Raw genomic sequence first — 12,537 nt, 5'->3', positions numbered from 1 at the left:
TGTATGAGAAAGCAATCAATAAACAACTAAGGTGTTGCAACTATGAGTTGATGCTTATCTCTGTCCCTTCCTGTCTGTCACTGTCTAAAAAAGAAAAAAGAAAAAGAATGCAAAGTAAATAATTGGAGAATGACAAAGGAACGTGGAAGGAGGCTATACTCAATGTAGAAAGCTTCTCATCAGAGGGAACATGTGCACAAAAAGCCTAAATGAAGAAAGGGAGGAAGCCATAGGAAGAGCTCTGAAAATATTCACCATTTTCCAACAATCAGGTAGATACCTTCTCAGAAAACAAAAATAGCCTAACCAGGTGGTGGCACAGTGGATAGAGCGTTGGACTGGGATGCGGAGGACCCAGGTTTGAGACCCCGAGGTCGCCAGCTTGAGCGCAGGTTCATCTGGTGTGAGCAAAAAGCTCACCAGCTTGGACCCAAGGTCGCTGGTTTGGTTTACTCGGTCTGCTGAAGGCCCACGGTCAAGGCACATATGAAAAAGCAATCAATGAACAACTAAGGTGTTGCAACAAAAAACTGATGATTGATGCTTCTCATCTCTCTCCATTCCTGTCTGTCCCTATCTATCCCTCTCTCTGACTCTCGCTCTGTCTCTGAAAAAAATAAATAAAAATTGAAGAAAAAAAAAGGACTTAAAATAAACATAAAATGGATTTGTTTTGTACTTCATAATTGTACACCTCTTTTTATGAGGCTCTAAAAGTGTGCAGCATGAACTCATATAGACATGATTTACCTTTTTCTCCAGCTCTCCTGAATAATCCTCTTCTGTGGGGTGCCTGAAACATAGGTTATGCTGATGCCACCACATCCACAGAAAACTCCACTCAACAGCAGTTAGTCTGAAGAAGTTAAGATGATGCAACTGACAGCCTTACTTGGCTTTGCAATAAAAAAAAAGTCCCAATAATGACATATATAATGGGGAAAACATCACAATGTGTAACACAGCATTCAATGAACAACTAGCAGACTAGCTTCATTCCGCAGCTAGGTTCCCTCAGATGGGGTTTATGATGTCATAGTACATATGCAAATGTCACGTGTACTGGGCCTCCATTCAAGACAATTAGTAAAGAACGAAAAAACAAACAAACATGAATTCACAATATAACAGATTTTGCTATCAATTCTGTTGCCTAAAAATTAAACCTGACTGACCAGGCGGTGGCGCAGTAGATAGAGCATCAGACTAGGACACAGGACACAGAGGACCCAGGTTCGAAATCGTGAGGTATCCTGCTTGAGTGCCGGCTTATCTGGCTTAAGCATAGGCTCACCAGCTTGAGTGCGGGGTCTCTGGCTTGAGTGTGGGATCATAAACATGACCCCATGGTCACTGGCTTGAGCCCAAGGTCTCTGGCTTGAGCAAGGAGTCACTTGTTCTGCTGAAACCCCTCCCCCCATCAAGACACACATGAGAAAGCAATCAATGAAGAAAAACAAACAACTAAGGTGCTGCAACAAAGAATTGATGCTTCTCATCTCTCTCCCTTCCTGTCTGTCTGTCCCTATCTGTCAAAAAAAAATTCCCCTCTTCAAGCAAAGCAAATATCAGAATCAAGTCATTCTGAATTATCAAGTCTATTTTGCTAATACTTCTAATAAGCAGTGCTGATCATTAGAGGACATATTAAAATTAGGGTTTCTTTATGCTTTGAAAAACAATGCTCTAGCTCATGTTTTTCTAGCTAACCCTTACAGTATCTAATATTTTTAGTAGTTTGAGCATCACTTTATATTCTAACCAATTGAGATGTGTCTCACTTATCATAACATATGTAAAAAGTACTATGAAAATTAACATGCTCTTTATAGAAGTCAACATTCTTTTAGCTCTAGAACATCGAAACACCAACCTAATGCTCTGGTCACACAGACAACCTTTAAGGTGGTGCCAAATGTCAGGAAGCTTACAAGGACAGCCTGGAAGTGGTTTGGACTTCACTCATCCAGCAGAAGATGAAATTTTTGATTCTGGAAATTTTGAACAGTTTCTACGGAAGAAGGTTAAAGTCAATGGAAAAACTAGAAATCTTGGCAATGTTGTTTAACATGTTGAATGCTTCATGAATAAAATCATAGTTGTTTCTGAGAAACAGTTCTCTAAAAGATATTTGAAATATCTTATCAAAAAATACCTTAAGCCTGACCAGGCAGTGGCACAATGAATAAATAGAGCATCAGCCTGGGATGCTGAGGACCCAGGTTGGAAACCCTGAGGTCACCAGCTTGAGCGTGGGGTCACTGGCTTAGCTGAAGGTTCTGGGTCAAGGTACATATGAGAAAGCAATCAATGAATAACTAAGGTGCTGCAACTTAGAACTGATGCTTCTCATCTCTCTTACTTCCTGTATGTCCCTATCTGTCTTTCTCTCTTTAGCTAAAAAAACAAACAAACAGACAAAAAACCCCTTAAGAAAAACAGTCCAGTGATCGGCTTCACGTGCTTGCACCTAACAAGGAGACGTGTGACCGTCTTTACTTCCAGATCAGTCAAGATGAAAACTGATCTGGGGTTTGGGGACTGGCGGAGCTACTCTTTACAGGCTTTGCTTACCAATAAAACAAATGAGGCACACAAGAGGAAGAAACATCTAGAAAGGGACTTTTAATTTTATCAATGTATAAGAAACACAGCACTCTATAAAAAAAAATCTATATTTGGTTTTAGTTAGAGACTAAAACTAAAACATCATAATTTACTAACCAAATGTATTTCAAAAGTAATAAATGCAGATATTGAAGTAAGCTGTAATGAGATTCTGAGCCAAAAATGGCATTTACCCAGCAGATATCTTATTAGGACAAACAGTGGATATCAAAACTATTCTTAACAATAATACAAACAACTTTTAATAATGAATAGGAAACATACAAGCCAAAAGCCAGAAACCATAGAATGAATGCTTGAAACCATTTATTACCTGAACTTCACGTTAACCTTTATTTCTGACAGAATCAAGTCTTTTAGAAACAGTAAGGAAACCAACTGCAATCACTTGAATCAGTCTATCTTATTTCTTCTACCAATTATTTGGTATAAGTACTAAAGAATACTGACTTGGTAAAAGCAACTTTAAAAATAGTCGTAATAGGCCCTGGCTGGTTGGCTCAGTGGTAGAGTGTCCACCTAGCAGTCAGGGCACACAGGAGAAGCACCCATCAGCTTATCCTCCACTCCCCCTTCTCTCTCTCTCTCTCTCTCTCTCTTCCCCTCCCGCAGCCATGGCTGGATTGGACTGAGTGCATTGGTTGGGTTGCGGAGAATGGGATAGCCCCATGGAGCCTCCGCCTCAGGCACTAAAAAGAGCCCCATTATGAGCATAGGTCCCTGACGGGCAGAGCATAGGCCCCAGAGGAGGGTTGCCTGGTGGACCCTGGTTGGGGGGCATGGGGGAGTCTGTCTATCTCCCCTCCTCCCACTTGGAAAAGAAGGAAAAAAACCCAGTAATAATAAAATGTGGTATGCACATACAAAAAATTATGCAGCCTTCAAAAGGAAGGAAATCTGATCACATGCTACGACATGAATGAACCTTGATATTATGCCAAGTGAAATAAGCAGTCTCAAAAAGACAAGTATTGATGATTCCACTTATATGAAATATCTAAAAGTAGTCAAATTCATAGAGACAGAAGGTAGAATGGTGATGCCAGGAGGTGAGTATAGAATTTTAGATTGGCAAGATGAAAACGTTCTGGAGATGTTTCACAACAATGTGAATATACTTAACACACTGAAATGTGTACTTACACCCAAGAGTGCAGATATATTTTTTTTTTTACCACACACAGAAAAAACAGTATATAACAATGGCCGCAAATTTGGTGAATGTGATAATTAACTGGTTTCTTGCCAGGAAAACACTCAATAAATCAATTTTACCAAAGGCAATGGGACTGATTTCCTCATCATCTCGTAGACATAATTCTAAAGCTCTGGGAGCTCTCATATTCTTGGCCCCAAAATTACAGTTCAACATACAGAATGCCTATTAGTGCCAGGAATTATATGGAAACAAATTCTAACTCATCATCAGCGTGACCAGATGGTGGCGCAGTGGATAGAGTGTAGGACTGGGATGCAGAGGACTCAGGTCCGAAACCCCAAGGTTATGCAGCTTGAGTGTGGGCTCATTTGGCTTGAGCGTGGGTTCATTTGCTTCAGTGTGGGGTAGCTGGCTTGAGTGTGGGATCAGACATGATCCAATGGTCGCTGGCTTAAATCCCAAGGTCATTGGCTTGAGCAAGGGGTCACTTGCTCTGCTTTAGCCCCCAGGTCAAGGCACATATGAGAAAGCAATCAATGAACAACTAAGGAGCTGCAACAAAGAACTGATGCTTGCCTTGGCCGGTTGGCTCAGTGGTAGAGCGTCGGCCTGGCGTGCAGGAGTCCTGGGTTCGATTCCCGGCCAGGGCACACAGGAGAAGCGCCCATCTGCTTCTCCACCCCTCCCCCTCTCCTTCCTCTCTGTCTCTCTCTTCCCCTCTCGCAGCCAAGGCTCCATTGGAGCAAAGTTGGCCCGGGCGCTGAGGATGGCTCTGTGGCCTCTGCCTCAGGCACTGGAATGGCTCTGGTTGCAACAGAGCAACACTCCAGATGGGCAGAGCATCGCCCCCTGGTGGGCATGCCAGGTGAATCCCCATTGGGCGCATGCCAAGTGGATCCGGTCGGGCGCATGCGGGAGTCAGTCTAACTGCCTTCCCGTTTCCAACAAGAACTGATGCTTCTCATCTCTCCCCCTTCCTGTCTGTCTGCATCTCTCTCCCTTCCTGTCTGTCTGTCCCTATCTGTCCTTCTCTCTGTCTTTCTGTCTCTGTCACAAAACAAAAACAAATACTAATTCATCAAAATGAATAAAATTTAAGTTTCCCATGCTTTCACACAGCCAAGATCAGAAGCTGAGTTGGGATCTAAATATAAAACTTTCTCATCTTTTTTAAACAGTGAAGGAGCAACAGTGTGCATTCCTGCACAGTACTGTGCAGATACAGTGTTCATGCACATACACAGTTCTATATGGTAACTATGTATAGCATATATTATTACTTTTTTGCTAACTACAGATTTTCCAAGGTAATGCCCTCTGAAATGGTCTGGTTCCAACCCTGAGTATCTATCTATGCATTACAAGTGCTTAATTTAATTAATCTAAAGCCAGATTGTCTAGGATCTAATCCTGGCTCTGCCTTTTACTCACTGTGTAACCTATGACAAGTTATTCGGCCTCTGTGTGCCTTATTTTCCTGAACTGCAAATGAGAATGGAAACAGTACTCTCTATAAAGTTGATGTGAGGCCTGAGTCAATGTGTATAAAGCACTTAGAATAGTGCCTGGAATATATTGAATATTCAAGAAATGTTCAATTTTATTTTTATTATTAATTTTATTTAAGTTAATCTTATAGTAATTTTTAATTATATTAAAATATTAATTTCTTTAAATCTGCCAAAATAGAGGCTCACTGCTGCAGAGAATACACCTATTTAAAGGCAAATGTTTTCCTGAACTATTTCTGCCTGCACTGTCTGCATCTACTATTGTCTCTTAATACATCCAATACCATAACCAAGCTTTTCTCCCACAAGACGTTTTGCGGAACAACTAGAGTTTCATCTCTGATAGGACTCAGGAAACGCAGATTTCTGAAAAGCACTAAGATGTTGTCATCACAATGAATTAATGACATGAAAATTTCCCAAAGTCTATGTTTTCCAAATGTAAATTCCCTTAATGCTACAGGTTTTATAAAGGTTTCAGTAACAAAAAATGAGGCAAAGTAAATAATCTCTGAATATTATTCAAAGAAAAACAAAATTTTGTCTCTTTTTAATATTCCAATGGTCTGTCTACTCTTTTGTTGCTGTTCTATTTTTATTGTAGTAAAAAAATACGTAACAGAAAATTTACCACTTGACCAGGCAATCAATGCTCAGTGGATAGAGCATTGGCATTGGCCGGGGACACTGAGGACCCAGGTTCAAAATCCCAAGGTTGCTGGCTTAGCATGGGCTCACTGGGCTTGAACACGGGCTCAGCAGGTTGAGTGTGAGATCACAGATATGACCTTACAGTCACTTGTTTAAAGCCCAAGGTCGCTGGCTTGGCTGGAGTGCCCCCTCCCACCGCGTCAAGGCACATATGAGAAAGCAATCAACCAATCAATGAACAATTACGGTGCCACACTATGAGCTGATGCTTTTTCATCTCCTTCCTTTCCTGTCTGTCCCTATCTGTCCCTCTCTTTGACTCTGTCAAAAAAAAAAAATTCCAAAGACAAGCAACATTGACTATAGATTTCAGACAAAGAAAAAAGGGGGTGTGGGACAAACAGGGTCTAAGTTTCAGAAGTAAGAGTGGGCTATTTACAGGCAGTTGAGAGAGAGAGGAACACATGTGGCTAGAAAACCTTCCTAGGTGACCCAGGATCACTATAGTGACTTTCATTTACTTTGAATACAAATAGGAGGGAAAGGCTTTACTTATCGCTGTAAATTTGTAAAACAGAAAAACGGAAAACTCCAGATTCCCTGGGTACACAATTGGCTCTGCAGTCAGTCAGCAGAGCAGAGGCCCAATGGTCAAGAGCAAGCCCTAGTTTTCAGATCTTTGTAAATGGGATGATTTGCAGAGTGCACTTGGCTAGAAGATACTTTGGGAAGGCCAAGGTCCTCAAAAATCACTATTAAATGACCAGATGCTTGGTCACATCTTTTGTTCCTCCACTTTTTAATGATAATTTAAGCATGTAAAAAGAAAAGTGTTATAAACTCCTCTTTACACAAAACTGAATTACATCTAAAATATCTGGGAATTTGCAGTCCTATAATTTGAAGAACATGAAGTAAGTGGCAAGTAAATACAACGACATTAGGAATTACTCAGAAAGGTCAGCCACTTTAGCATGCATTATAGGATTAATAAAGACTTCTGTTTGATTTCATAATCCTTCTATTACATAATATTGTATTATAATAATAATAAACCTGACCAGGCAGTGGAGCAGTGGAAAGAGCATGGGACAGGGAGGCGGAGGACTCAGGTTTGAAACGCAGAGGTTGCAGGCTTGAGTGTGGGTGGGTTCATCCAGCTTGAGCGTAGAATCATAGATATGACCCCATGGTTACTGGTTTGAGCCCAAAGGTCGCTGGCTTGAAGCCCAAGGTGGTTGGCTTGAGCAAGGGGTCACTAGCTCTGCTGTAGCCCCCCCTTCCCCCGTCAAGGCACATATGAGAAAGCAATCAATAAACAATTAAGTTATTGCAACAAATTAATGCTTCTCATCTCTCTCCCTTCCTGTCTGTCTGTCCCTATCTGTCCCTCTCTCTGTCACATACACACAAATAACAATAATAATAAAAAAGGAACAGCTTCAGGCATCACAAAAGTCTAAATTCATAATTATGTTTAAAAAATCCAATGCTCGAGCCGGTGACCTCAGGGTTTCGAACTTGGGTCCTAGGGGTCCCAGTCCAACTATCTTTCTACTGCACCACTGCCTGGTCAGGCATGTTTTAAAAATTTTGCTGAGAATTGTGTCCTAAGTCTTCGAAAAATCATGACCTATGCATGGCATATTTAACCAAAATTACCAATGACTCCACACACAAATTACTTCTTAATCTCTTAACATTCCTAGTATGTGAAGGATAAAAAGTATATATATATATTTTTTTTGTATTTTTCCAAAGTGAGAAGTTGGGGGAGGCAGATAGACCCCACATGCGCCTGACCAGGATCCACCCGGCATGCCCACCAGGGGGCGATGCTTAGCCCCTCTGGGGCGTTGCTCCACTGCAATTGGAGCCATTCCAGCACCTGAGGCAGAGGCCATGAAGCCATCCTCAGCATCCGGCCAACTTTGCTCCAGTGGAGCTTTGGTTGTGGGAGGAAAAGAGAGAGAGAAAAAATAGAGGGGGAAGAGTGGAGAAGCAGATGGGCGCTTCTCCTGTGTGCCCTGACCAGGAATTGAACCCAGGACTTCCACATGCTGGGCCGATGCTCTACCACTGAGCAAACTGGACAGGGCCCATAATTTTTTTTATTAAATATTTAAAATATATAAAAATAGAATAATATAGTGAGACCCAAAACTTGCTATCAGGTGTTAATAAATATCAACATTTGATAGCTTTGATATTTTGGAGGTTGAAGATTATAAATGTAAACACGGACTTTTTCTAGCTCTGTGATGCAGCCTTCTCCCCAGTCTCTACCTCCCTCTCTATTTTACTCAAAACACTCCTAACTTTCTTACACCTCAGTTCTCACAGACCTATCTTTCTCTATTATGTCACAGAAAAGTTTCTTGAAGAATCTATACTTCCAATTTTCACTTCCTCTCTTTTATTTATTTATTTATTTATTTATTTATTTATTTATTTATTTATTTTTCATTTTTCTGAAGCTGGAAACAGGGAGAGACAGCCAGACAGACTCCCGCATGCGCCCGACCGGGATCCACCTGGCACGCCCACCAGGGGCGACGCTCTGCCCATCCTGGGCGTCGCCATGTTGCGACCAGAGCCACTCTAGCGCCTGGGGCAGAGGCCACAGAGCCATCCCCAGCGCCCGGGCCATCTTTGCTCCAACGGAGCCTTGGCTGTGGGAGGGGAAGAGAGAGACAGAGAGGGAAAGCGCGGCGGAGGGGTGGAGAAGCAAATGGGCGCTTCTCCTGTGTGCCCTGGCCAGAATCGAACCTGGGTCCTCCGCACGCTAGGCCGACGCTCTACCGCTGAGCCAACCGGCCAGGGCTCCTCTCTTTTATTTATTCTCTAACCCACTAACACCTAGTTTCTGTTCACTAGACTCTTTAATTCCAAAACCTCATAAATCCAATGTCATTTTGCAGGCTTCACATTACTTAACCTCTTTAGCAACTTCTGAGGCTCACCCAGGCTGAAGGTCCTCAGAATTGCAAATGATCATCTTTAGGCAATGGAGATCAATGATTTTGACTGTGCAGGTCCAGAATGCCCAGAAAAACACATTGTGTAGAGTTCTTAAAGGGAAGTAGAGGCAGAAGGAAGATTTGCTTTAGACTACCATTTCAGTAAAGAAAAGCAGAATGGTCCTGGCCAGTTGGCTCAACAGAGCATTACTCTGGCATACGAATGTCCCAGGTTTGATTCCCAGTCAGGGCACACAGGAGAAGCGACCATCACTTCTCTCTCCCTCTGGCAGCCAGTGGCTGATTGCTGGGGGCTAAAAATAGCTCGATTGGAACATGGCTCCAGAGACCTCCAGACAGGGGTTGCCAGGTGGATACTGGTAGGTCAGGGCACATGTGGAAGTCTATCTCACTTCTTTTCCTTTTTTTTTTTTTTTTTCCTAAGTCAGAGGAGGGGAGATAGAGACAGAATCCTGCATGCGTCCTGACTGAGATCCACTCAGCAACTCCCATCTGGGGCTGATACTTGAGAATCAACCAAGCTATCCTCAGTGCCCAGAGCTAACACTGGAAACAACAGAGCCACTGGAAGAGAGAAAGAAGGCGGAGAGGGGAAGAGAAGCAGATGGTTGCTTCTCATGTGTATCCTAACCGAGATCGACCTTGGGATGTCTGTACACCGGGCTGATGCTCTATCCACGGAGCCAACCAGCCAGGGCCGCTTTTTTTAAACAGCAAAGGTCTGCATGCCTGTCTTCCAGAGTAACAAAGGTGTTTCCAGGCAGATGCAGCTCCACAGAATAGTTGGGAGGAGACACCCTCAGGGAGCAAGTGGTATCAGGAGCTTGAAAGAGCAAAGAGAAGCAGGCTAGGTGCATGGGGTCCACTGAGTTTTCAGAAAGAAGAGAACTCAGGGCAACCAAGTCTGGCCTAGGACAACCCAGGAAGTCCCTGGCATGCTAAGCCTACTAGTCAGTCAAGAGGCCCCCTTTCTCTTCCCTGTAAGACACTGTCTAAATCTCATTGTTGCTCTGACCCTACGTGTCTATGACCCCACCCAAATGGTACCCCCACTACTAGCTTGCTGACTTTAACCCAACCTTACACAGCTGCTACGTGTTCTACACAATGAAACACTAGGGAATATTTCAAGAATATTTAGAATGCAAGATAATACTCGAGCAAGGAGTTACTCGGTCTGCTGAAGGCCCGCGGTCAAGGCACATATGAGAAAGCAATCAATGAACAACTAAGGTGTCACAATGCGCAACGAAAAACTAATGATTAATGCTTCTCATCTCTCCGTTCCTGTTTGTCTGCCCGTCTATCCCTCTCTCTGACTCTCTGTCTCTGTAAAAAAACAAACAAAAAATATAAGATAATATACAGTCTCAAACATAGACAACCTTCCTCTAACCTTGCCCAGCTCCACTTCCCAGTCCAGACACTAGCCTCAGCACCTATAGTTCTCTGACTGCAGTCTTCCCTGAATTAGAATTATCTTCCCTATCCATAGCCACCTGGCAAACTCCTACACACCCTTTACATCAAGCTTCAAAGTCCCCTGCAAAGCACTCCTAGTCAGCTGGTGGCTCCCTCCTCTGTATATGTTAGTGGTTTGGTACATTTTCCTACCTTCATTCAAATACCAGTTTATCCCACTAATCCACGGGATAGTTCAGGCCAGGAACCACATGTCCCCATTCATCTAGGATAGTGCCTAGATACTGGGGTTACTCAATAAATGTTTGTTGAGCTAAAGACATGAGTTTGATTTTGCTATATATTTTTATAGATATCTCAGAAAGAAATTTTAGGAGCCAAAAAAACAAAAGTTTAACACATAACTAAAAATATTTATTTATTTATTCATTTTAGAGAGGAGGGAGGGAGAGACGGGGGCAGGGGGGAAGGAACAGGAAGCATCAACTCCCATATATGCCTTGACCAGACATGTGCAGGGTTTTGAAACGGCAACCTCAGTGTTCCCAGGTCGACGCTTTATCCACTGCGCCACCAGAATTCAGGCTACATAACTAAAAAGAAGGTAAAAATGAAACCAAATATATGCTGAGCAAATGGCAAGATTTCTGCCATATTTACAGCTAAGAGTATAAAACCACAGCAATTTAGAATTACCAAACTTCTCAAACAATAACTCGAGGATTACTTGTTGTGCAGGGTTTTTTTTTCTCCTGCATAGTGGTGGAGGGAGCACTGCAAAGTGTCTGTTACAGTGCTAAGTAATTCTCTTATGTACATTCTCTTCTAAATCAAGTCAGTAAGAACAGCTGACAGCCAGGGAACAAGAGAAACATAACATCAGTGCACATCAAGAAAAAGAATCCACACATAATTCTCATTTGCATATAGTTTAACTTTCATCAGTGCCTGCCTATTGCCTACAACAAGTTTACCTGAGCTAAAGTAGGGACTGAATTTTGACCAGTCTGGCCCTCCATACGTGCAGACTCTCTCTCTGCCATAGAATCTGTTACACCTCCATCCTGCTGAGATTTGACCATTTCCATGGTCATTTGTCTGAAAAGACAATAAAAAGAAAGAAATATTAAGGCCCTATCTGAAACATTTCTGTTTTTACCTTTCTGATATTCATTTCTGTCATCCAAATGTACTAGTTTATTTTTTCAAGAAATAAGTTTGCCCTGGCCGGTTGGCTCAGTGGTAGAGTGTCGGCCTGGCGTGCGGGGGACCAGGGTTCGATTCCTGGCCAGAGCACATAGGAGAAGCGCCCATCTGCTTCTCCACCCCCACTCTCTCCTTCCTCTCTGTCTCTCTCTTCCCTTCCCGCAGCCAAAGGCTCCATTGGAGCAAAGATGGCCCGGGCGCTGGGGATGGCTCCTTGGCCTCTGCCCCAGGCGCTAGAGTGGCTCTGGTTGCGGCAGAGCGACGCCCCGGAGGGGCAGAGCATCGCCCCTGGTGGGCGTGCCGGGTGGATCCCGGTCGGGCGCATGCGGGAGTCTGTCTGACTGTCTCTCCCCGTTTCCAGCTTCAGAAAAATACAAAAAAAAAAGAAAAAAAAAGAAATAAGTTTAGCCTGGGCTGGGTTGCTCAGTGGATAGAGCATTGTCCTGGTACACCAAGGTCGTGGATTCAATCCTCAGTCAAGGCATATATGGGAAGCAACTAATGAATATACAACTAAGGGGCACACCAAGTTGATACTTCTCTATCTCTCTCTCTCTTCTTTCCCCCTCTTCCTTCCTCTTTTTCTCTCAAATCAATGGAAAATTTTTAAAAAAGAAAAAAAGTTTATTGGCAGAGCCCTAACTCTCCAAACTTAAGGTACTTCCTATGCTTACTAGATATGAACATTAGCAAGGGGAGAGCTGTAAAATGTTTTCTGGAAATTAGTTTATTAAAAAAATTAGTTTTGACTCTTATAATGGTTTCCTTGATAATTATTTTAAGCCCTATAGTATAAATGAGTGTTAAAATTAGAGTTTTTTATTTTACTTGGAGTCTGTAATTCTCAAGGCTGAATACATCTGCTTTATGATGTAACATGAACGAATTTTGCCACTGTATAAGTAAATGCATTATAATATAAAGGTGTGTCTATCTCTGTCAGCACTAAGTAGGTTCTGACAAACAAGCCTCTCAAATT

The 12,537-nt window shown here is 42.6% G+C and overlaps 1 protein-coding gene across 14 annotated transcripts in view; it reads right to left on the bottom strand.

The window, feature by feature from the left end:
* CREM (cAMP responsive element modulator) overlaps positions 1–12,537 on the bottom strand; it is a 126,958-nt gene that overhangs the window by 48,962 nt on the left and 65,459 nt on the right. For 13 of the 14 annotated variants that reach the window (XM_066279274.1, XM_066279280.1, XM_066279277.1 and 10 more), the window contains one exon: positions 11,327–11,450. The exons of the other annotated variant lie outside the window; for it this stretch is intronic. In XM_066279274.1, coding sequence (XP_066135371.1) covers positions 11,327–11,450 — 124 coding nt within the window. The remainder of the gene's footprint in view (positions 1–11,326; positions 11,451–12,537) is intronic. 14 annotated transcript variants of the gene reach the window in all.

The sequence above is a fragment of the Saccopteryx bilineata genome, chromosome 5 (assembly GCF_036850765.1).
Source record: "Saccopteryx bilineata isolate mSacBil1 chromosome 5, mSacBil1_pri_phased_curated, whole genome shotgun sequence".
Taxonomy (NCBI): Eukaryota; Metazoa; Chordata; class Mammalia; order Chiroptera; family Emballonuridae; genus Saccopteryx; species Saccopteryx bilineata.
The sequence above is the reverse complement of the archived record's forward strand: the minus strand, read 5'-3'. Positions and strand labels throughout refer to the sequence as shown.